A 22,226-nucleotide genomic window follows, 5' to 3' on the forward strand; every position below is an offset into this window, starting at 1 on the left:
AATGCTACAATAGACTTAAAATGTCTTGAACATTTTGTTATGAATTTAACATTAATATGGTTTATCTAAATATAATTACTAAAACCACCACAGTTCTGCACCTCATCGGATTATAATTTTATTTTTATAGCTTACATCATACATTATATAAATAGATACAGATGGTTATATGCTCTGTATACTGTATGTCTGAGTTGAAAAGCATTTTACAAATGTAATTTTTTTTGGACAGTCATTACCTCTTTGTCCCGAGACTTGGAGTTGAACTTGACCGTCTTTAACCTGGCCCTCTCTTTTCTTTCCACCCTGATGGTCAATGAAAGAACAGAAGAAAATAGATTACAGATGGCAAATCTTCATTCCACAGCAGCTGTTTGCACGGCTGAAGCACCAGACCACATACAGGGTCCCAAATCTTATATATATATATACCCCAACTGTTGCAATGTATGACTCAAAATAGCCTTATGAGACCCAAGCCCTCAGTGTATCTCTCAACTACATTGTGTGTTTACTCTTGTAAGATCTCCATATGAGGGCGGCTGGGTATTACAGTACGCTTTTGCCGAACCTCTTCTTGCTTGTAGACGTTGATTGGACATTGATTAGACTCAATCGTTATGAAAAACTAATAAGAAAAAACAACGAAAAGAAATGACACAGCTTTAGGAGGTTAGCATTCTATACTTATTTAAGTTTTTTAAAAATATATTATGGTCATAATATCATTATGTTTTTGGCAACATTATGTCTAGTAAGGTGGCAGTTTAACAAACGAGGAAAAAGATGTTTAAAACCATGCTAACTATGTGTGATTAAGGGCAAGTATAAAGTAAAAGCAATACTTTCACTAATTTGCTATTTTAATCGTGATCTCCCATAAGCCGGTCGTGACATGTCGATAAAATATTTATTACAGTTTCAGTAAAATGTTAGTAATAGAAAAAATTCTATTTTATCTTGAAATAAATCTATTGCCTCTTCTTGCAGTAAACCTCTAATACTTACTGAACATATGCATGTGTCATGTCATGTGTAAGCTAAATATATCTCATAGTGTATCCCTCATATTGTGCCTATTTGCTACAGTATTAACCTTCACCTTTAAATGCGATTTTCACTTTAAATAAAAAAAAAAAAACACAACAGTAATGTTTTATATATTTTGTACTTGCAGGCAGCATGCAGTTGGTTTGCGACATTACAACGCATACATGTTAAAACACCCTGCATTTAGAATAAGGACTATAACTTACTCATTAATCTTTCCCCAAACCAACACTATGTACACATTAAAAATGCCATCATGTTCAGAGAGACAGCACTGCTCCCAGATGCTCCCCTGTTTCAAAACGGTGAGATATCTCACATAGCAGCACTCGTTCGACTCTGACATCTGATCACACGCGGCGCAGGTGAGAGACAGAAGAGCGTCATCAGCTAAACAGAACTGGGTGAGAAGTCAATTATCAGCTCTTAATCTGCCTCGACTGAAGACAGAAAGTGAGAGCAAACTTTGTTTTATCACACACTGGAAAAATACTTTAATTAAAGTGTCTATTATTGGATGACGGAGACACAGTGGGTTTGCCTTAACCTGAATGCTCTTCTTCTTTTTTGCAAGAATATAGATTATCCTAAAGATTATAATCCAGTCGTGTGTAGGGATTTCATATAGTATGAGAAGTGTTCTAGTCAACCTTGTGATGAAATTCCTTGTTAATGAAGTCATGCATCTTATCGACATTTACAGAAGACATCAAGCACAGTACGGTGATGAGACTCTTGACTGCGGTTTAACATTTCAATGGTGCAAATAATTTAAAGATGTGAATGACATTCATGGCCGAGGTGACTCGGAGCACAGAAATTCCTGTGAACATTCAGCAAGTGGAACGCCTGATCACTGAAAAAAAATAAATAAAAATCGATAGATAACTTGTGGCCAGCTTGCGGTAGACATCTGTCTGCTGGATGTGTACACACAATCATTTACAAGCTACGACTTGTACATTACATGAACTCGACTGGGAGTTATTGCCGCATCCCCCATTAAAAACCATTAAGGAGTTCCTGGGAGGCCAGTGTTTTAAGAAGTGAAGCAGACAGTCTGATCATGGCGTTGACATACTGAGAAAACTATCTACATTTATAGTATCCAAGCACTAGTGAAACACTGGGATAAGTGCATTAGTGTAGCAGGGGATTATATAGAGAAATAAAGAGAGTTTTTGAATCTCATAACTGTTCTTTTATATTGCGAAATCAAACATCCTGGTTTTGACGTTAGAACGCTTTTCACCAAAAAAAGAAAGTTAATAAGTATAAATGTTCAAATTTGGATTTACGTCCCAGACAAAAAGATAAATGCAAGTAGTTCTGTGAATATGAATGCGTGCACATTCTCATTTAAAGCACAAAAATGTGGTGTATCAAGATTGTCTCTTATAATTAAATTTATTACTTCTAGCACTTTCTGTTTAGCATAGCTATAACAATATAAATGACTTGTCAATAAATTACTAAGGGAAACTGAAATTTCCTGGCACAAAGCAAACAAGCTGGACTTGTGGAGTTTTGTTCAACAGCGTTATACTACATACATACAGAAAATAAAAAAAAAATCCTACAAGATACCTTCTTTCCTCAGAAAGTCTGAGTTGGAATTGTAAGCTGCTCTCACACTGACTCATACAGTCGCTCTGCATATCGGCTGTCACCCAGAGTTTAGTTGCCACTCGCCACACAGCGGGAGCTAAAGGAATTAATCTCCTTTTGCTAAATCTTACCTCAAGACAGTGGCGTTAGAAACATTTCTCAGTAGCAAAAAAAGTAAAAAAAAGGTAAAGTTAAGGATTAAGAAAAGACCGGATTCCACACCTCGAGGGTTAAGGATTTGAATCTCCAGCTTCTTGTCCAAAAACATGTTGTAAGCTGAGTGGTGTTTCTAAGTTGCACATATGAACTGATTGGGTGTGTAAGTGTGTACAGTATACGTGTGTGCTTGTGACTAGCGACAGGTTGGTGTGTCCCTTGTTTTATCTAGTTCCCTGGCTAGTTTCCTTTTGTTAATAAAAATCTGGTTTCTAAAATGATTTCAAATTGGTATAACGCTAAAATCCTCCCAAGTAAAACCAACACTGCTATGCAGGGAGACAATAAAGACTGGGGTAAAGGAACTTGGGAGAAAAGTTCATGTGAAAGCGAAGTGCTGCAATGAGTGTTGGGTGTAACGCGTTACAAAGTAACGCATTAGAGTACTTGGATTAATTTTTTGATGTAACGAGTACTAAATACTCAGTTATTTAGTTATTTTCTCAAAAACGTAACATGTATAATCCGTGAGCCAGACAGCAGTCATTCCCAATTCGTTATCGTATGTGTGTAAAAGTCGTCCTACAAGCCCCGTCCCCGATAACTCGTTCCCACCTGTTATTACTGCTGTTATACCCCTATCTCACCTGTGCCGTTTGACTATGCAAGGACTGACACGTGGAAAGATGGAAACCTCATCACAGCGCAAAACTTGCGGTGAATCGTGGCCACCGCGCGAAACCGTGTAGGTGAGATAGGGGTATTAGTAGTTAACAGATTATGATGGTAGAATAATTATAAAGGTCTTGACTAAAACAACATGCATGAAAGCAGTGAAAGCAGTTTTCATTTTCTGCAATGAAAAAGTACTCTAAATAGTTACTATCATCAGAAAGTAACGCTGTAATATAACTAATTATTTTTTAATGACAGTAATTTTGTAATGTTATTAGTTACTTTAAAAAGCAACGTCCCCCAACACTGGCTGCAATACCTCCTCTTGCTGGGAATGACTCCGATCTCTTCCACCTCTCCATCAGCGGTGACAGGGCGAGCCTGCCACCACTCATCATCCGAAGCATTCAGCACGTGGAGGATGTCCCCGAAGTGGAAGTTCAATCCTTGACTCGGGAGACCAGTGTCCTTCGTCCTGTCATAGTCGAACAGGGCTCTAGAGCCAAAAAAAGATAAGTTAAAAGTTAAGTCAGTCTATCTCTTACTGTGTTGCAGTAAGTATACAATTATACAATGAATTATACAACAATGTGGCACTGCCAGAGTGCAAATCTTTGTGCAGGTATACTGTATGTACTAATGTTTCACTGTATCATTTCAAATTCTTCAAAAACTTTCTAGATCCAAACAGTTCCCATAGTAGTATTGGTAACATCATCAGTGGTCATGAGAAATAGTACAATTGTCATGAACATAAGCTTTGACCTAAAATGTAAAAGGTTATCAAAAGCACAAGGATATAAAACAATTTAAATATATTACAATAGGAAACAAAATATTGCACTAACTGGTGATTAAAATGCTCATAACTTCCCTTATACCTAACATTTTGATGAAATTTATGGTGCAAGGTTCCAAGTTTTCATAGCCAGGTGTGTATTGAGGATTTTGTCAGCTTGTAGGTGTATTATGTTCATTTCTGTGTTTTCTGCATACTCTGCGTATATACAGTAAACTATTGGCTCTGTAATTGATGTGTATAGCCATGCCCACCCCGGTGGGAAAAAGTGCTATTTACGTCCAAAAAAAAAAGGTCTAGTTGCTGTGACGTAATCTGGCACATAACTACGCATAACTTCACTTCTACCCAAAAAAAATTATTTAATTAAACTTTAGGCAGATACCAAAAGACTGGCAAAGTTTAATAAAATACTGTCCAGTTATGTGTGATGCTGTAACAAAATCTGGCTGGACATACATACAGTACATACATACATACTGTAAAGACAGACAGACAGAAAGAGACTGATTTTTGGTCCTCCAATATATAAAAATTAAAGATATCAATTAAAGAAAGAGTTCTGACCTATGTATGGACAAAACCTCTCTTTTGTTTATATAGATTATATTAACAAAATGCAAAAAAAACTGTAAAAGCATCATCATCATCATCATCATCAATGAAGTGCTGTATTTGCAGTTGTGTGGTTATGCTGAATATCAGCACTTATACAGTATGTCTCTACTAGGAGTTGTAATTAGGCCACGTTTGAAATGCACTTATGTAAAGTGTACATACTGTATGCATTTGTCGGCAAGTTTTTACGCAAGCACACGCTTGTATTCCCGAACTGTCCGGAGCAGCTGCTGCTCTCAGCTCTTTCATCAGTAATGAAGTGCTGTCAAAATGTGCATTTCAAAATGGAGGAAGAAAGTCACAAGAAGATTATTTTTCATTCAAGGTTTTCGATTTCTATAATTTGCTTAAAAGACATCAACATCCAACAGAGAGATTTTCCAAACTCTCTTGATGGTGTTCAGAGTTTTATTTTTTTATTTTTGAAATAGCTGAAATAGCTTTCACCTTATAAAAATTTGTCACAGAAAATTCCTTCGATTTAGGTGGAAACCCTGGCGTTTGAAAGTAAAAGTCCTGCCACGCTGTATATTTGTTTAATCAATTAACTGAAACTGTTTACTATAATTAGCATAATAAGTGACATGACCTGTTTTGTGCACAGGCAGAACTATAATACATGTCATGTTATTGGCCTAATGCTTTTAAACACTAATATGCGGCTCTAGATTTAGAAATAAATTCCACAAACATGTATTTTAATGTTGCACAGCACTGACTGCCGTTAGTGCATTATATTACATTAAAAAGTATGAAAATAATACCTTGGTGTTACATTTACATTATACCATTATAGAGAGTAGTACATATCAATATACAATACAGTATATTTTATTTATCTTAATTATATGATAATGTAACATATATTTAATCTAAGAGAAAGCTAAATTAATATAAATCTACACGGTATGACAAAGAAACAAATCTCCTTCATTAAAAAAATATGTTTTAGAAATTTTGGCAGAGACAGTAATAACAGATGTCTGTGTCACTAGCGGGGCAGTGAATCTTTTTTTCCCTATCCTACAGAGTTCATTTTGTGCAAACTACCAGATTTTGGCTTCTTAGCCTTGTACAGTAAAAGTAACCATCCACTGTGAGTATGGGGTCAGTGACGAGACAAAAATGAAATGTAATGATAACTGAAGTATTTTTGATGTTTGTCCAACCCCATAAAGTATGTATTTAATAATAAAAACAGTATAGTATATTGTACTGTACCTATTTGATCTATGGAGTACAGTAATATATAAGGAATCCATAAATTAGCACAATAGAGGGCATTTATAGGAAAATAATCAACAGTCACATGATGCCTTGTACAGCAGTGTATTGTGACATTATTCTTCTTACACCACAGCAATTAGAACTATGTATTTATTAAAAACAATGATTATATACAGTACCAGTCAAAAATTTGGATGCACCCTCTAATTCCATGGTCTTTCCTGATTTTCTTTATTTCCACTGTATATTGTAAAGCAATACTGAAGGCATCCAAAATATGCAATAATCTCCTTTAAACAGTTGATATTGAGATGTATCTGCTACTTATGCTCTGTAAATCCTTCATAACGGCTCTAATCTTAGATGCTGCTGATTTCTGAGGCTGGTGACTCTAAATAAACTCCTCCTCTGCAGCAGAGGTAAGTTTTGGTCTTGCCTTCCTGGGAAGGTCTTCATGAGAGCCAGTTTCATCATGATGCTTGATGGGTTTTGCAAATGCACTTGATAATACTAGAACTATTCCAGAACAACTGACCTTCATTAATTATCTAATGCCATAAGTGTTATTTCATAGTACTGAAATCTTCTATATTGCTATAAAATATACAAAATGTATTTAATCTTTTATGAGGAAGTTTTTAAATAATTTCTTTTGTTAAATGTCATTCTAAGTGTGAAAACAGCATCTAACATACTGTACGCATACCGTACACTCCAGTTTAAAAGCAGGAGAATGCATTGTACCTAGGAACGGATGCAATGGAAAGAGAAAGCTACAGTCTGGATTCGTATTGTATTCATAAATGCACACACAAGCACTTTTAGGCTTCAGCTCGTCCAAGAATTTTCCAAAGCAATACAGTAAAAAAAAAAAAAAAAATCAAGATATATTAATGAAGTCCTAATGTAGCAGTTTTGTCACTGCAGCAAAAGCCAGGTGTATCAGCTGTTACTGGCCTTAACCAGCAGCTGTTCCCAGACCATTAGCTTCAGCACCACTTCTAATCATTATTATTCGTTTTCTGCAGTGATAACACGGACTTAAGCGTTAGGACAACTGACCATACTTTATTCAGAGCAAGGGAGTGTCAGCACATTCATCCTGGAAACCATCAGTGTTTCTGTACTACATTTAACATTCTTCAGTCCAGATTTTTCGGAGGTTATTTTTGAAAAGTATAGAAATGTTTTTCCTTTTCTTCTCTCTCCTTAAATTAGGAAGTCCTGCACTTTACCTTAAGTGTTTCTGTTTGTGTGCGCAGGCGCCGTGTGTGTATGTGGGTGAAGCCCCTTTCCCCCTTCTTGTCTTACACAGTTAACCTTCCTCTACTCTTTTTACATACAGTACGCATGCACGCACACAACAGAAACACTTTATCGGACAAATAAACAAGAAATCTCTCTAATGCCACTTGATTAAGCAACACACTAACGGAATCACTGCTGTAAGTAAAAATAAAACAAATCCCTGACATATTACACACACACACACACACACACACACTGTATATATTAGGACTGCACGACTTGTAAAAAAAAAAAAAAAAAAAATCACATTGATGTGCCATTTTGCATTTAAATGTATTTATCTAGACTAACAGGAAATAATGGCACACGATCTTATTTAGAGGATGTTTGCCAATAGGTAATCACGCAAAAAATAATAATAAAAAAAAACAATATATATATATATATATATATATATATATATATATCACAGTATTAAAACAAGTACTTAAATCATTGACGAAACACTACATAAGTTCCCACCTGTGCATACTGTATATTACCTGTAATAAATTTGAGCCTTTTGCATTTAAATAAATGCACAGGTATTTTGTGTATATATTTATAGTCTTGTTTTTTCTAGAATTACAGAAATGTATTGCATGTACATTCAAAAATTTCAAGTGTTTCTGGTTTTAATTAAAAAAATTACCGCTTACAGCTTATGAACATAAAAAAATCCTGTATCTCAAAATATTACAATATTCAATTTTGAGTTTGAGTAAATTACAATTTATACAGTATAAATACTGTGTATCTCTCTGTTTAGTTTAATGCGCGCATGGGGAATACCGCTGACATGACAGTTGTCCAGAAGATGATCATCGACACTTTCCAAAAGGAGGGGAAGCCACAGAAGGTCATCGCTGCAGGGGCTGGCTGTTCGCTGAGTGCTGTATTAAAGCATATTTATGGAAACTTGACTAGACGGGAAAATTGTGGTAGGAAAAGGTGTACAAGCAACAGGGATGACTATCCCTTAATAAGATGGTCAAAAAAAGCAGAGTCAATAGCTTGGGAGAGCTTTACAACGAGTGGAGTGAGGCTCAAGTCAGTGCATCAGGAGCCACCACACACAGACATCCTCAGAAAAGGAGCTAAAAATGAAGCATTCCGTACCAGACCACTCCTGAACCAGAGACAGCAAGGCTAACAAGAAAAAGATCTGGACCATTGCTTAGTGGTCCAGAGTACTCATTTCAAATAAAAGATAATTTAGCCTTTTATTTGGAAATCAAGAATCCCAGGAGAAAGAGTGGAGTGCTACAGAATCCAAGTCCAGTGTGGAGTCCCACAGCTGGTGATGATTTGTAGAGCCATGTCATGTGTTGGTTTATCAAGTCCAAAGTGAACTAAGCCGTCTAGCAGGAGAATTTAGAGCACTTCACGCTTTCGTCAGCTGACCAACCTCATGGAGATGCCCATTTTCGTTTCCAGCAGGACTTTTCCAGCCAAAACTTTTACTAATTGGTTTATTGACCATGATTTTACTGTGCTTGATTGTCCTCAACCTGAACTCCATAGAGAATCTACAATGTATTGTCAAGTGGAAGATAAGCTGGTCCTCTCCATGCCATGCTGCACTGATGTACAGTAGTACTTCATGCTATAGGAGCCCTGACTTACATCAATTTCTGAAATTATGTTCTGTAAATTATTTTTGATTAATCTTAGGAAATATTTGGAGGTATTGGATTTTTGGATATCATCCTAATTATGGAAAATAAGCAAAAAAAAAGTTTTTACATTTTTTAAAATATTTACCTATATGAGAGTTTAATATGTGTATGCAAAGTGTAAAAGATATAACATTTTCTCCTGTTTTTTGTTTGTTGTTTTATAATGTCATTTCTATCCAGAGTTCTGCTCAAAATAAAAGTTATAATAATAATAATAATAATTATATATATATATATATATATATATATAATATCTGCAAAAAATCATTTAAGAACACCAATAAAACCTGTAAAAACTGAAAACAACAGGAGAGAAAATGTGACTTGACCTCCAGGACAAAGTCACAAGAGGTGCGATGTAATTAACAGAGAACCCGGTGAGGTCTCACCTGATGTAGAGTGTCCTCTTCTGGCTGGTGCGGAGTGAGCCGGAGCCTGAACTGATACTGCTGTTCATCATCTGCTCCCGGAGATCATGGATTTTAGCTTCAAAACGGCTGTACTCTGCACGCAGAAAGAAAAACAAGTAACATAATATATTTGTCCTGCATGATGCATGATCAACATCAATAGGTTTAAACAGTCTAAGCAAACAGAATGGGAGGAATAAAGAGAGAGAGAGAGAGAGAGAGAGAGAGGCTAGAACCACTACTCAAACTGAATAGTACTTGAAATCTTTGTTGAACCCTATTTCCTTTCTAAAAATAACAAGCACACACACACACACACACACACACACACACACACACACACACACAAGTGGCTCTTACTTCTGAAGTGATAATAAGATCAGACAGGTTCATAATAACCGGAGGACAGCCTAGTACATTGAGCTATTCTAGCTGACTCTTAGCTGTACCATGTGAAAAGGTTGTACTTTCACAAGACTGGCAAAATGTTCTCAATAAATTATTTAACTGATTTAACCCGATTTGTTTGCTAATGCCCTTTCCTCCTGTCTGTTGAGCACTGTTCTAAATCAATACAAATTGCATATCTGTTTCAGTAGAATGCGAAATATAATAAAAAGACAAACTAAATGCGTTAGCTCGTAAGCCAGGATTAAATCCGGAGCAAACTCGGAGAAAAAAAAAAAAAACAAAGCCCGTGATTTCACACGAAACAAACATAAGCGACACGACCTCAGATGAAAATGAACACAGGAATTGACACAGGTACGTAACAACACATTTCATCCCCTGTTAAATCGGGTTAGTCGTATAATCCTACATACTCACATTTCTCTTTGCTTTCTGCAGGTCGAGCGGTTCAGATAAAAGTGTAGATGGGCGCGCTGTGAAAGCCTTTCTGCTAATACTCGCTCATGTGTGAGGGGAAAGATGCTGTGGTGCTGAAGGCCAACTCCCAATTCACGCTTAGCTAAACTATGTGCTCGAGGATGGGGGGTGTGTGTATTTCTGTGTGTTTGTGAGTGAGAGAGAGCGAAAGAGCGAAAGAGAGAGAGAGAGAGAGTTTGGACTCGCTGTGGATAGGAGTAAAGCCTCTTTCTGAAAACATACATCAGGGCAACACAACAGATGCTAATAAACTATACACAAGCACTCGAGCCCCACCCTCCCTCCCTCTCTCCCTCCCTCCCTCCCTCTCTCTCTCTCTGTGTATGAGTGTGTGTTAGGTGTGCGCACCCTCCTCCTCTCCCTCAGGTTAAGTCAGTTTCTGATTGAGTCTTCAAATTTATACAAAATAACCCTTTTGGCTTATTTGTACCCCGTACTATCTATCTGCTTTAATATATATCCAATTTAGATCCCTGGACAGTTATTATTCTCTTGTACAATATTCATTCCCTAGGGTTCCCGTGGGCTCTTCTCTACCTCACCCCTCCTTTGCAGCATTACCATGTACTTCTTGTTTATTAATAACCCACCTCGTTTTCGTCTCATAATATATATTCCTCCTTATGCAGTATATTTCTATGTAACTGACTGAGTAGAGTGAGTAACATTTCCCCAATTAAAGGTCAATTAACATTCTTGAATCTTCGTCATCAAAACTCTAATCCATCAGAAACATCATATTACCACGAGTTCAGTTAGAACAAACAAATAAACAAGCATCAAGCCTAATATATTTTACATATAATTTTAAAAGGTTAGTAACACAATGAAGTAAATAAAGCAATCAATGCAAAATTATCTAACGTTGCTACAAATATCGACCGTATTATCTTCACCTCGACTTTGTAGCTCAAAAGGGAACGGGGGAAAAAAAACCTAATACCCACATACACAATGGCACTCTGAAAAGTTTCTTTCTCTCCACAATTTCAGTAGGGGAAAAAAAAGGGCATTATGAAGCATTTTGTCACATAGACTTGAAGCAAGATCATATCTATGGTGAAAAATCGATCTCGCAGCAAAAAACAGCATAAAGATAAAGAGGTGCTCATAAAGAACAGTGGCTCGTACAGACCCTCGATCCCTCGAGATTGCACAACATTGATAAAATGAGAGCAATGATGCAATATGCTCAAACTGCCAGTGATGGCAAAGATGCCTGTAATGCAGATTATACTTAATATATATATATAAAACATGCTTAACTATTTCTAAATAATGCTCATTATTTTATTAATTACAGAAATATATCTAAAGCAAATTGCACAAGAATAACGACGCAAAGAAATCCTCTGAGCTGAGGATTCAAAGCGGACATTTTGCATAGGCGGTGTTTCAAGCTCTGGGTCAATCAATACTTTTCAGTTGCATTTCTATATGAGCAAATAAAGCAAGATTGCATATGCATCTCATTTTTGCTCGATTCTGTATATAACAGTATATTAATACTTTACAGAACATGTTTGGCTTAAAAGCTTCCAAAATCTCCCAGGTTAGAATCACATCCTTCCAGTCACACCCGCTCTTATCTAAGCACCTTACTTATGACTCTCAGTGGTTGCTCATTTACTGCTTACTTTCCTGTATACATGTCCCATAGTTTACAACTCACGCTGTATGGTAATATAATTGCATAAAAGAACATAATGCAAGGTTTACACAATATACCACATATAGGATCACTCCCTCACAGACTCGCTCACACACTCATCATCCACATTGCTTTATCCTGTATACAGGGGGCCTGGAGCCTATCTTAGAACATGAGGTGGGGTACACCCTGGATGGGGTGACAATCCAGCGCAGGGCACACATGCACACACACATACACCCTCATTCCCATACTACGGGCAATTTGAGAATGCCAATTAGCTTAATCTGCATGTCTTTCTATTGTGGGAGGAGACCAAGGTACCAAAGGAAACCCACCAAGCACGGGGAGAACATGCAAACTCCATGCACACAGAGGAGAGAAATCGAACATGGACCCTTGAGGAGCAAGACGACAGTGCTAACCACTAAGCCACCGTGCCACCCTATAAAGTATTGGAGGTCATAGTAATTGCAGAACTACTTAAAGGTTTTACAGCTAGAATGTAAACCGCCCCAAAATCAAAAGAAGCAAAGCTTACATTGCAAAAGGTTCTTTTTACTGCTATATACCACTAAATTAACCAGTAAATCATGTTCCTTTTGTTTCCCCCATATAGCTACTGTATAAAATAATTATGACAGCATACAGTACAAGCACTATGGCACAAATTTATACACAGTATTTCAGTAGATTTTTTTTTCAGCAAGATTTCTGTGGGTTTCTATGGCGTTTACACAAATGACTCATGTGCAAGTGAAAATAAAATGTAAGATTTAAAGGGTAATACAAATGCACAAGCTGGAATTTACACTTCGATAACGTGTCAGTGACGTGCTGGTGTTGATTGAAACACTTAAAATAGAACTGTTGGAGGTCTTGACGGGCGGGCCGCACTGTGTGACGCTGCACTGTGTGACGCTACATGTGACGTTTGACTTGATGCGTCTGCTGTGAATTAACTGCATTAAAAAAAAAGAATAATCTAAGAATTATTGCCAGTTCAACTCCTTATTAATGGTGCATTTTTAAAGAATATTTGGAAACAATATCATCTATGATTTTAAAAGTGCATGGCTAAGCAGAACAAAATGCATTATACAAAAAGATCATTAATTAAAGCTGTGTCACAGATGCACTATAAGTACACTTACACACTTGGGCAAGAAAAAAAATGTCCAATGGCAGACCGAGAGAGCAGAACTGTGTTTAAAAAAAAAAAAAAAAAAAAAAAAAAGCAATCCCGGGCTAAGAGCATTGCAGAGCTACAGCTCGCCAGAAGAGACAGCTAATCCTTTCCAGATTACAGTCGATGCCCTCAATACCCACAAGCACCAAAAGGGGAAGAGCGTTCATCCAATGAAATGAAAAGATTAGATCACGCTATTATCTAAATTACATTTAAATTCAATCTACTGACTGATCAATAACACTTTGTTCTAAATACACAAGTTGTGTTTAGGGAAAAATAAATGAGTGTTGTTGCCGTATCTGGGAAATTAGCAGCAGAGATCTTTCCTATGAATATTGCAGAAGAAGTGAAACAAACGAGATGATGAAATTGACAGAGCTGAGTTTCAAGAGTTACAAGCCCTAAAGACAAAGCGTGATTTAACATTACGACAACGTATCAAAGCTATATTCACATCAAAAGTCATTTTTTTCAAAGTGACAAGCCGATCATTAAAAGTCACGTAATAAAGTGCTGACACAGACATTTTGCAAATACGTTAGTTTTAGAGCAAATCCAAAGCGATAGTGGATAATCTTTGGTGCTTTAGGTAATGCAATGCAAAAGCCCATCTTCTTCATGCAAAATATTGACTAATGCTGTACTCATCTTCTTTACACTTGAAAGGAAATTTTTCCTGAGTGTGACAGTGTGGTGAAATCTCAGCGCTGCTGCTGCTAATGCATTTCAGCAAGTTATGATCACGCATCTTTAAATAGTCTAGTTGACAGGCATATTGAGAAAAGGAAAAATTCCCCAAAAATATGCAGCTTAATGGCTTCTTCTGACAGTATTGGCTTTTTGTGATGTACAGAAAGTGCCTCTAAAGTGATAAAATGTACAATTTGTGCATTTTCTACCATCCCAGTGTTAGATCAAACTTTTTTTTTTTATCTCCAGGGTTCTTTGAGTAAATCAGGTTTTTCTACAGTAACAGTAAACACCTGGAGGAGAATGAGCAGGCACGTCCCTCCGCTCTCGACTTCACACAGAGATGTGAATGCCCCTGAAGTACCACTCTTCAAATGTCATTAAGCCCTACAGATCAAAGCATAATGTTTGTTTTGGTAGTTGGGTGTGCGCTGCTTAAAAAAAAGCACCTTGTTTTTATAAATTTTTAACCAAATAATATAATTTGTAAAGACAATATGGCAAAGTTTAACGCTTTGGCTTCCCCCTGACACTTTTCCCATGTGGGTCTGTGCTGCATCTCCTGCTCGATGAGGCATCCATGCCTAGTTCATGGAGAACAAAGAGCGCTGTTTCACTACAGATCTCCCACAGGACAAACACTGAGACCGTTACACACCTGAGCCCACACTCAGCTCAGCCAGCACTAGAGTGCTACAGTAAGAGTGGTAATGAAACGCTACTAAGAGCATGACCGAACCTCCTCATGTGATTCTGTGGCTGACACAACAGTAAGAATTTTAATATAGCAAACGTCTTTTTAACAGAGCAGGCATGCTGAGACAGACTGTAAAGGCAAAAGGACAATGTCAGTTTTATCACTGAAGAGACAATGAACATCATTAGCACTGTAATTATTAAAAATAATAAAATACACTGCATAGAACTAGCAGAAAATGACAAAATGCAATTATGACTCCAAGCAGCATAATACATAAAATATTCATCTTGTTCAAAAAGGAAATACTAAGTCGCCTACGTTATTCAGTACCAATTACTATTTTTCCTTTAATTCCCTCTTTTTCCACAAAGGATGGACAACATGGAGGCACCAGACACACAAAAGAAAGCATGAGGAGAGAAAATGACATAAACAACTCCCCCTACAGCGTCGACTTCTGCCCCATGCACCATGCTGTCTCACGGCTTACAAAAATAGCAGTGACTGCACAGCCCTCATGGAGCCTCCAATCCTGTCCAAGCCTGGCTGGTGAGCTAAGGCTTTGGGGCACCAAGTCCTTTGGTAAGCAGAGAGATTGTGGGAGCAACCGATAAACCTGAGCTGGCTAAAAAAGGGGGAGGCATGGGCTCAGGAAGCCAGACTCAGGAGCCATGCTAAGACCACAGCTTTCCCCAAACTTCGTCCAACTTTGGCACAAATAACCGAGCACTCAGACACGCGCACATGGCATTGCAGTGAAATAATCATGTGCGCGTACCTTTAATTAGATCGGTCCTAGATGGATATCTCCAGCCAAAGCTCTGCAGGATCACCACATGACCCACTGCATTTTCATAAACAGTTTCCAAGCCTGTATCTCTTTATTAAAGCAAGGCTTCAGCACTTGCCAGGGTTCAGAGATGAAGATGATCCAAGTCACGACAAACACTCCAAATGGAGCTGTATCAGTCCTTAGTCACCTGGTCCTCAGTGACCACTACATGCTCATAATTAAACCATCGAGATCACAGCATACTGCTAAAAATAGACCTTTTTTTTCTCCCACCCGATTTCAGGTACCTTACAGGATTTAACACAATTATTAACCTTTTAAGCGCTAAAGAGTTTGCTTCTCTAATTAAACACAGATCTCTTGTTCCCATCAGCAGGAGCCAAGCTTTGTCTTTTTCGTTTCATTATCAAAGGCCATTATGCATGAAAAAGCCTTCTCCAGAATTTTTTAATGAACTGTTAGACACAGTTTACTATTCAGACCACATCAAGTGTAAAAAAAAGACTGACAAGAACATAGCATGTTTGCATTTTGGGCAATAAATTATATACTTCTAATAAACACTTTTTCCATACTGATATATACTACACCAGGTTTATTCCTAGACACCTGAATTCATCAATAAAAACTCTAATTAGTTAGTGTACATTAATTACTAAATGAACCCTGATTAGCAGAACCAAACAATTTTGAAAGAAAAACACAGTGTGCAATAATGTTAATGCATACTGCTGTGTGATTTTGTCAAATTATAATGTCTTATGAATTCTTAAATGCAAATATGATGTCGCTTTAGAGTGCTAATGAGCAAGCCAGAGGGAAGAAAAACTTCCTTGAGATGACACAAGGAAGAAATCTGCAGAGTACCCAGAATTAATAAAAAAATAAAAACTTGCTGGAACACTGGATAGTGTAAGTACAAACTCACTCACTTATCGTCTATACTGTGTACTCGCTTTAACATGTGTAGAGGATCATGAAGGCCTGGAGCCTTTCGAGACTTAGCGATGTATACCCTGGATGGGGTGCCAATCTATCACAGGGCACACACACACAAAAAAAAAACTACAGGCAATTTGGGGAAGGCTAATTGGCCTAATCTGAATGTCTTTGGACTGTGGGAGGAAACCCTAAAAGCACGGGGAGAACATACCAACTCCAAGCACGCAAAGGTGGGATCAAACCTGGCCAATATGAACCCGGATTTTAAAGGTGCAAGGCGGCAGTAAAATTGAACAGCATTAATTATCATGTTACAAGAGCACCTGTCAAGGGGTGGGATATATTAAGCACCAAGTCAAAAGACATGTCTCGAAATTGATGTGTTGAAAGCTTGAAAAATAGGAAAGCATAAAGATCTCCAAAACAGCAGGTATTGTGGGGTGTTTCTGCTACATATGTACAGTACAAACCACTATAACCTAATAATGGACCAACCAGTGAAATGGCGATAGAGTCATAGGCTCCCAAGACTAAATGATGTGCTTTTGCATGGCTTACCTGGGAAGAGATGTCACCAGGTTGCACTTTATGACGAAGGCAACCATCAAAGGCAGTATGATGCTCTCGACAATGTTCTGCTGGGAAACCCTGGGACGTGGAAATCATGCGGAGGTTACTTTGACGCTGCAGACTAGTTACACCCCTCCACGAAAAGCGTATTCCCTGCTGGAAGTAGCCTTTTGAGCAGGTTCATACTCAAAACTATACACAAATGGTTTGACAAAAAGCTGAAGGTGTTGACTTCATTTAACCTCGTATCTCAATCTGACAAATTTATATGAGACATGCTGGACAAACAAGTTTGATCCATATAGGCCCCACCTCGAAACCTCTGAACGTCTGAAGATTCTAAACAAAGATGGTGTGGTATTCGCTCCAAAATCCTGAAGTCTAGGTTAGATTATTAAATAAAGCATATATTAATGGAGAGACTGTTTTATCCGAAAAAATAGCAAGAAACATCGCTAATCACACTCGCATGAGCGCATACTAACAGAATCACTGCAGTAAAAAAAAAAATTAACCTGCACTTTACACACACACATACAGACACACACTCTCTGCCTTACACAGAAACTCTGCTCTGTCACGATTCTTTAGGTAAAAGTGAAGTGAAAACTGAAGGTAAAGTGAAACACGACAGGCTGATACAGAGAGGGAGAGAAAGAATAGATTTTTAAAACACGTGTACACGTGTTACAAACACAAAATAAAATATGTTTTACACAAACACATACTTGTGGTCACAGTGTTATAGTAAACAGTGCACGCGTGCACGGATGTTGATTTTACCAGTAAGAGACGAGCACTAAGACCTAGCAGGGGAGACAATTACCCACAATTACGCAGCGCAAGAGAGAGAAAAACTGAATGGCTCAGTTGTGATCACGTGACGCTCAACGAAACTCTGTACTTGTAAACAAAGTCAGTGCTCATTTTTCAAGTAAAAAAATATTAAAAATCTTCTTGTCTTGCGAAAAACTCGTAACCCGCGTTACTCGTAATCTGTAATTATAATTTTTATAGTTGCCGATAGTTAACAGTCTTGACTAGCTGGTTCCTCTGAAGGTTTCTTCCTATTGCCATCTCAGGGAGTTTTTCCTTGCCACCATCGCCTCAGATAATGCCAATGATTTCTTTTCCAATTACACAAAGACTGAAAACTATAAATTCATAGAAGGGGTATTGATAATTTAATGTAATATAAAAATGTAATGTAATAAAAGTTCTATCAATTTAAATGGGCCATTAAATACAGCATAAACCCATCAATCTGTCAATTTTACCAATTTAAAATTTTCTGTTTAAAAAAAACAACAACTAGCATTACATTTGAATAGCTGATAGACTATATGCCTTTGTGCATGAGGAATGAGCAGGAAACACTACACACTACATAAATGTACCCGAATGTAACCTGGTAAAATATATTTCTATATTTACATATTATCAAAATGATTCTCTCTCTATACTCTGTACCATTCCCTCTATTTAAACAATTCCTTCACTAAATCTCCTCTGTGTTTAGTTATTTTTCCTTAGCATTCATCTTTTTTCAGTGTACTAGGTAATAATGGCATGTTCGAGCAATACAGTCCTACCCTAATGATCTAGTGTAATGGATGTAATGGCGCTTGAGCAGCAGCACCATTATTTCTCAGTTTTAAAATGTTGTTGTATCACAGTGTTCATCAAAACTCTCATTACAGTAATGTTAAAAAATATGATTAAACATGCAGCCCTTTTGTTTAGGACTAGTAGTGATTTAAAAACGAGTAATAGCAGCCATGCGTTGATGATACAGTGGCTCAACATAAAGTAGGAAAGGAGGGAGGTGGCTACTGATCATGGCCCTGGGTATTGTTTCTGTTAAAAAAAGGGACCTGCTTTATGTCTGAATATTACCCATATCATATTGGCATTTTTTCCCTTATTATAAAGTTTTTCTTGTATGACCTAAAAATAAAAGTGTATACACAACTCTGGAATTACAGAACAAGTATATTTCATTAACAATGAGCATAATTAACCTCTACAGTGGTAAACATGCAATCAGAGACAACAGAATTGTTTCCAAAATTAATATTTGTTAAAACTTTAACCAGGTCAAAAACATTATTTCATGTGGAATTCCTTATCCGTTTCCTCCACATGCTATAACATGATTTTAACAGGAATCGAATCTTGAGAATAAGATCTCCAATGCAAAACAGAAATGTGTGATTTGTGTGAATATTTATTTGGCCTATCAGTGATCCTCTGCTATATTTTAAAGTGGTGGTTTTCCCTGTCTCTTTTCATACAGTCTCCATTTCAAACATATTAATGGTATTTGTGGTCAGAAATTAGGCTCAAGTGTCCTCTTCCTGGAAATACCAAACTGTTTGAAACAACTGCTTGCAACATAATGTACTGAGTGCTTAATACTAATCATAAATGCTTAGATTTCTTTTTTCTTTTAATTACAGGACTTGTACCTGATCACTTCTACCGGTGTGTATGCTTTTGGGTTAAAACTCTTTGGTTTCTCCTATAATTATGAAAGATAAAGTATCCTTGTATTTATTTATTTTTTAATTGTATTTTCTGTAATAATTTTTGCTCAATCCCCTAAAGTCAATAAACTCCCCTTAAAAAATGATTATTCACCCTCTGGTCTGTACTGAACCACTAAGGTGACGGTCTGTCCTGCATTCTTCAGAGCAGCAGCTGCCTGCTCATGAGTCGCACTGCGGAGATCCACTCCATTCACCTGCAACACACACAAACACACACATTGTTAATAAGTACATGACACAATAAGGCTATTTGTAATAGTTGACTGAAAATCTTTAATGAATCTCTGTGATTCTTACAGAAATGATGCGATCTCCCTTCCTGAGTTCTCCACAGAGATCTGCAGGTCCTCCAGCCAGGATGAAAGAGATGAAGATGCCCTCTCCATCCTCTCCACCCACAATGTTAAAGCCAAGCCCCGTGGAGCCACGGTGTAGCACAACCTTCCGGGGTTCCCTGCTTAGACAGGATTTTGCATATTAAACCAATGCCATATATATTACAGATTTCAGTATCCATAGTTGAAATCACATTAATTTGCAGGTTTATAGACTTTATACCCCAAATCTGCGCACACCATAACCACCACTACTACACTTATTTTGGGGATTTTTGAACATTTGAACGAATTTAGTTCATCTGCTGTTATAATATCCTCCACTCTTCAGGGCAGGGTTTCCACTACATTTTAAAGTGTGACTTTAGGGATTTGTGCTTAGCCCTAAGAGTATGACAAGCACAGCACTTAAGGTCAGGGCTCTGTGCAGAACACTCCAACGTACCAAACCACGTAGCAAACCTTTAGCTCTAGTGAAGGGAAACTGTAATTCTCCTATATACTGTACAAATACATCCTACACTATTGTATGCATCCAACTTTGTGGCAGTAGTTTGCAGCTGGATTTCAAGACAGTACTGTATCTAAATACCTTGTATTTGGTTTTGTTATTTCAGCAAAGAATAGATAGTTTAAGCAAACAACGCCTTTTTTTTTTTAGTTGCAAAAAGTAAAATCTTCTTTAAGCTATGCAAATTCCACAAGTTCCTTGTTCATCATTCTCATTTTTATTGAAACTGTATAAACAAACTCACATGTTTGGTAGGAGCGTATGAGAATTTGAGTAAAATCTTTTTCCAACATGTAAAAAAAATTAATTTGCAGGTAAAAATAAAACAAAGATCATTGTGTAAAATATGGATCTAGTATTAAATGTGAAATAAAGGGTAGAATACTTTCAACATGTTTGTAAAAATAAATTTAAATCTTTTGATGGTAAATTTTATAGAGCTTTAAGTTATTTGCATAGAAGGTCATTTATAAAACAATGAATACCGGTGTCTACATAATCTTTGGGCCAGTAAGTAATTCAGGTCCTGTAAACGTTTTTTTTTTTACGGAAACGCAACTATAACTACGACCACAACAATTTATAAATACACACAGCTCATAATTTAAATTCTTCTAAACACAGCCCTTGCCCTAAGGATGTATTGTGAGAAAGTAAGTACTTTACTGTACATGGCTGTTTATGTTCTGTAAATGGATATGTCTCCCTCTAGTGGACATTTACTACAAGTCCTGTTCAGTCTCAAACTCTAGATGGCAGTCCCACCACATGACTTCATTCTCCTTCCAACATCTTCACTTCCAGCATTCTCAATTAAAAACTGCTGAGTAAAATCCATAAACAGAAGTGCAGCCTTGGTACAAGGACTATGATGTAGATCCTTATATAGCACATCTTAATGATGGGACTGCTTTCTGAAGTCTTTATTTAAACTTTGCCAGGGTTTCAATATCATACTTTAATCAGATTTATGTAGTACTTCAACTACGTTCATTCATTTTATTTTGACATGTGACGAATGATGATGATGATGGCACTTTTCTGATAATAAATCCCTCCATTAAAGTGGATTAAGGCTGCTAAGGCAGAGTGTTTGATATGACCCCCACCGCCACCAGAACAAATGCAGCTCAGCCATCTGTGGCCATGCTGACTAGTGACTCATGTTTTTAAAAAATCTAATAATAAAAGCATGAATAGTAATAGACTGCACTCTAAAGTAATAAGCTGTACATCCTTACATGCCATAGGAATACTGGATGTAATGGCTCGCCACACAAACATGCCATCATGCCACGCTATACATTTTATATACAGTATATATCAAAGTTACAGTGACATGCAAAATTTCCACACTTTTACCCAGTTCATACTGTATGTATTCATGATGTGTTCATAGAGATGCATCCATAGTAAATTAAGCATTAAGTTACACGAACATGGCAATCCCTCAAGTCAAGTTAGCACTAAAATATTCCTCCTTCTTTACTCACAACTCATTCCTTATACGCAGCGCCTTATGGGGTGCATGAATTTTTAAAAACCTTTAATGCCCTTACGGTGCAAGCACTTAACCTCTAAATAGATATCACACATTGTAAATGAATATATACTTCTTTTTTCTTTTTGACAACCAAATCCATTTGTTTACAAAGCAGAGTGGAACAAAACAGGCAGGAAATACGATCAAAAATTAAAACCCGACTGACCTTGAAAATATCTCATATTTAAAAAGTTTATTGAGTTTCATTGATTTTCTGTGTTATCAGGTTAGAACGTGTATAAGTGGGCCATGCAGATTGTCATTAAAATGCATAGGATTTCCTTCCGGACAGGAAAAAAAAACATTAAAATTAAGTGTTCATAAAAAACATTACATTTATTAAAAAGATCTTA

The 22,226-nt window shown here is 37.0% G+C and overlaps 1 protein-coding gene across 15 annotated transcripts in view; it reads right to left on the reverse strand.

Annotated features, from left to right (window-relative positions):
• dlg1a (discs large MAGUK scaffold protein 1a) overlaps window positions 1–22,226 on the reverse strand; it is a 144,683-nt gene that overhangs the window by 11,928 nt on the left and 110,529 nt on the right. For 8 of the 15 annotated variants that reach the window (XM_053498119.1, XM_053498116.1, XM_053498117.1 and 5 more), the window contains 5 exons: window positions 19,782–19,941; window positions 19,576–19,678; window positions 9,489–9,603; window positions 3,809–3,985; window positions 240–306 (listed from right to left, as the gene is read on the reverse strand). In XM_053498119.1, the coding sequence (XP_053354094.1) occupies window positions 240–306; window positions 3,809–3,985; window positions 9,489–9,603; window positions 19,576–19,678; window positions 19,782–19,941 (622 nt within the window). Of the gene's footprint in view, window positions 1–239; window positions 307–3,808; window positions 3,986–9,488; window positions 9,604–10,337; window positions 10,490–19,575; window positions 19,679–19,781; window positions 19,942–22,226 lie in introns of those variants that run through there. The other 7 variants (XM_053498129.1, XM_053498118.1, XM_053498115.1 and 4 more) reach the window with 2 other exon arrangements.

Source organism: Clarias gariepinus, chromosome 6, assembly GCF_024256425.1.
Source record: "Clarias gariepinus isolate MV-2021 ecotype Netherlands chromosome 6, CGAR_prim_01v2, whole genome shotgun sequence".
NCBI lineage: Eukaryota > Metazoa > Chordata > Actinopteri > Siluriformes > Clariidae > Clarias > Clarias gariepinus.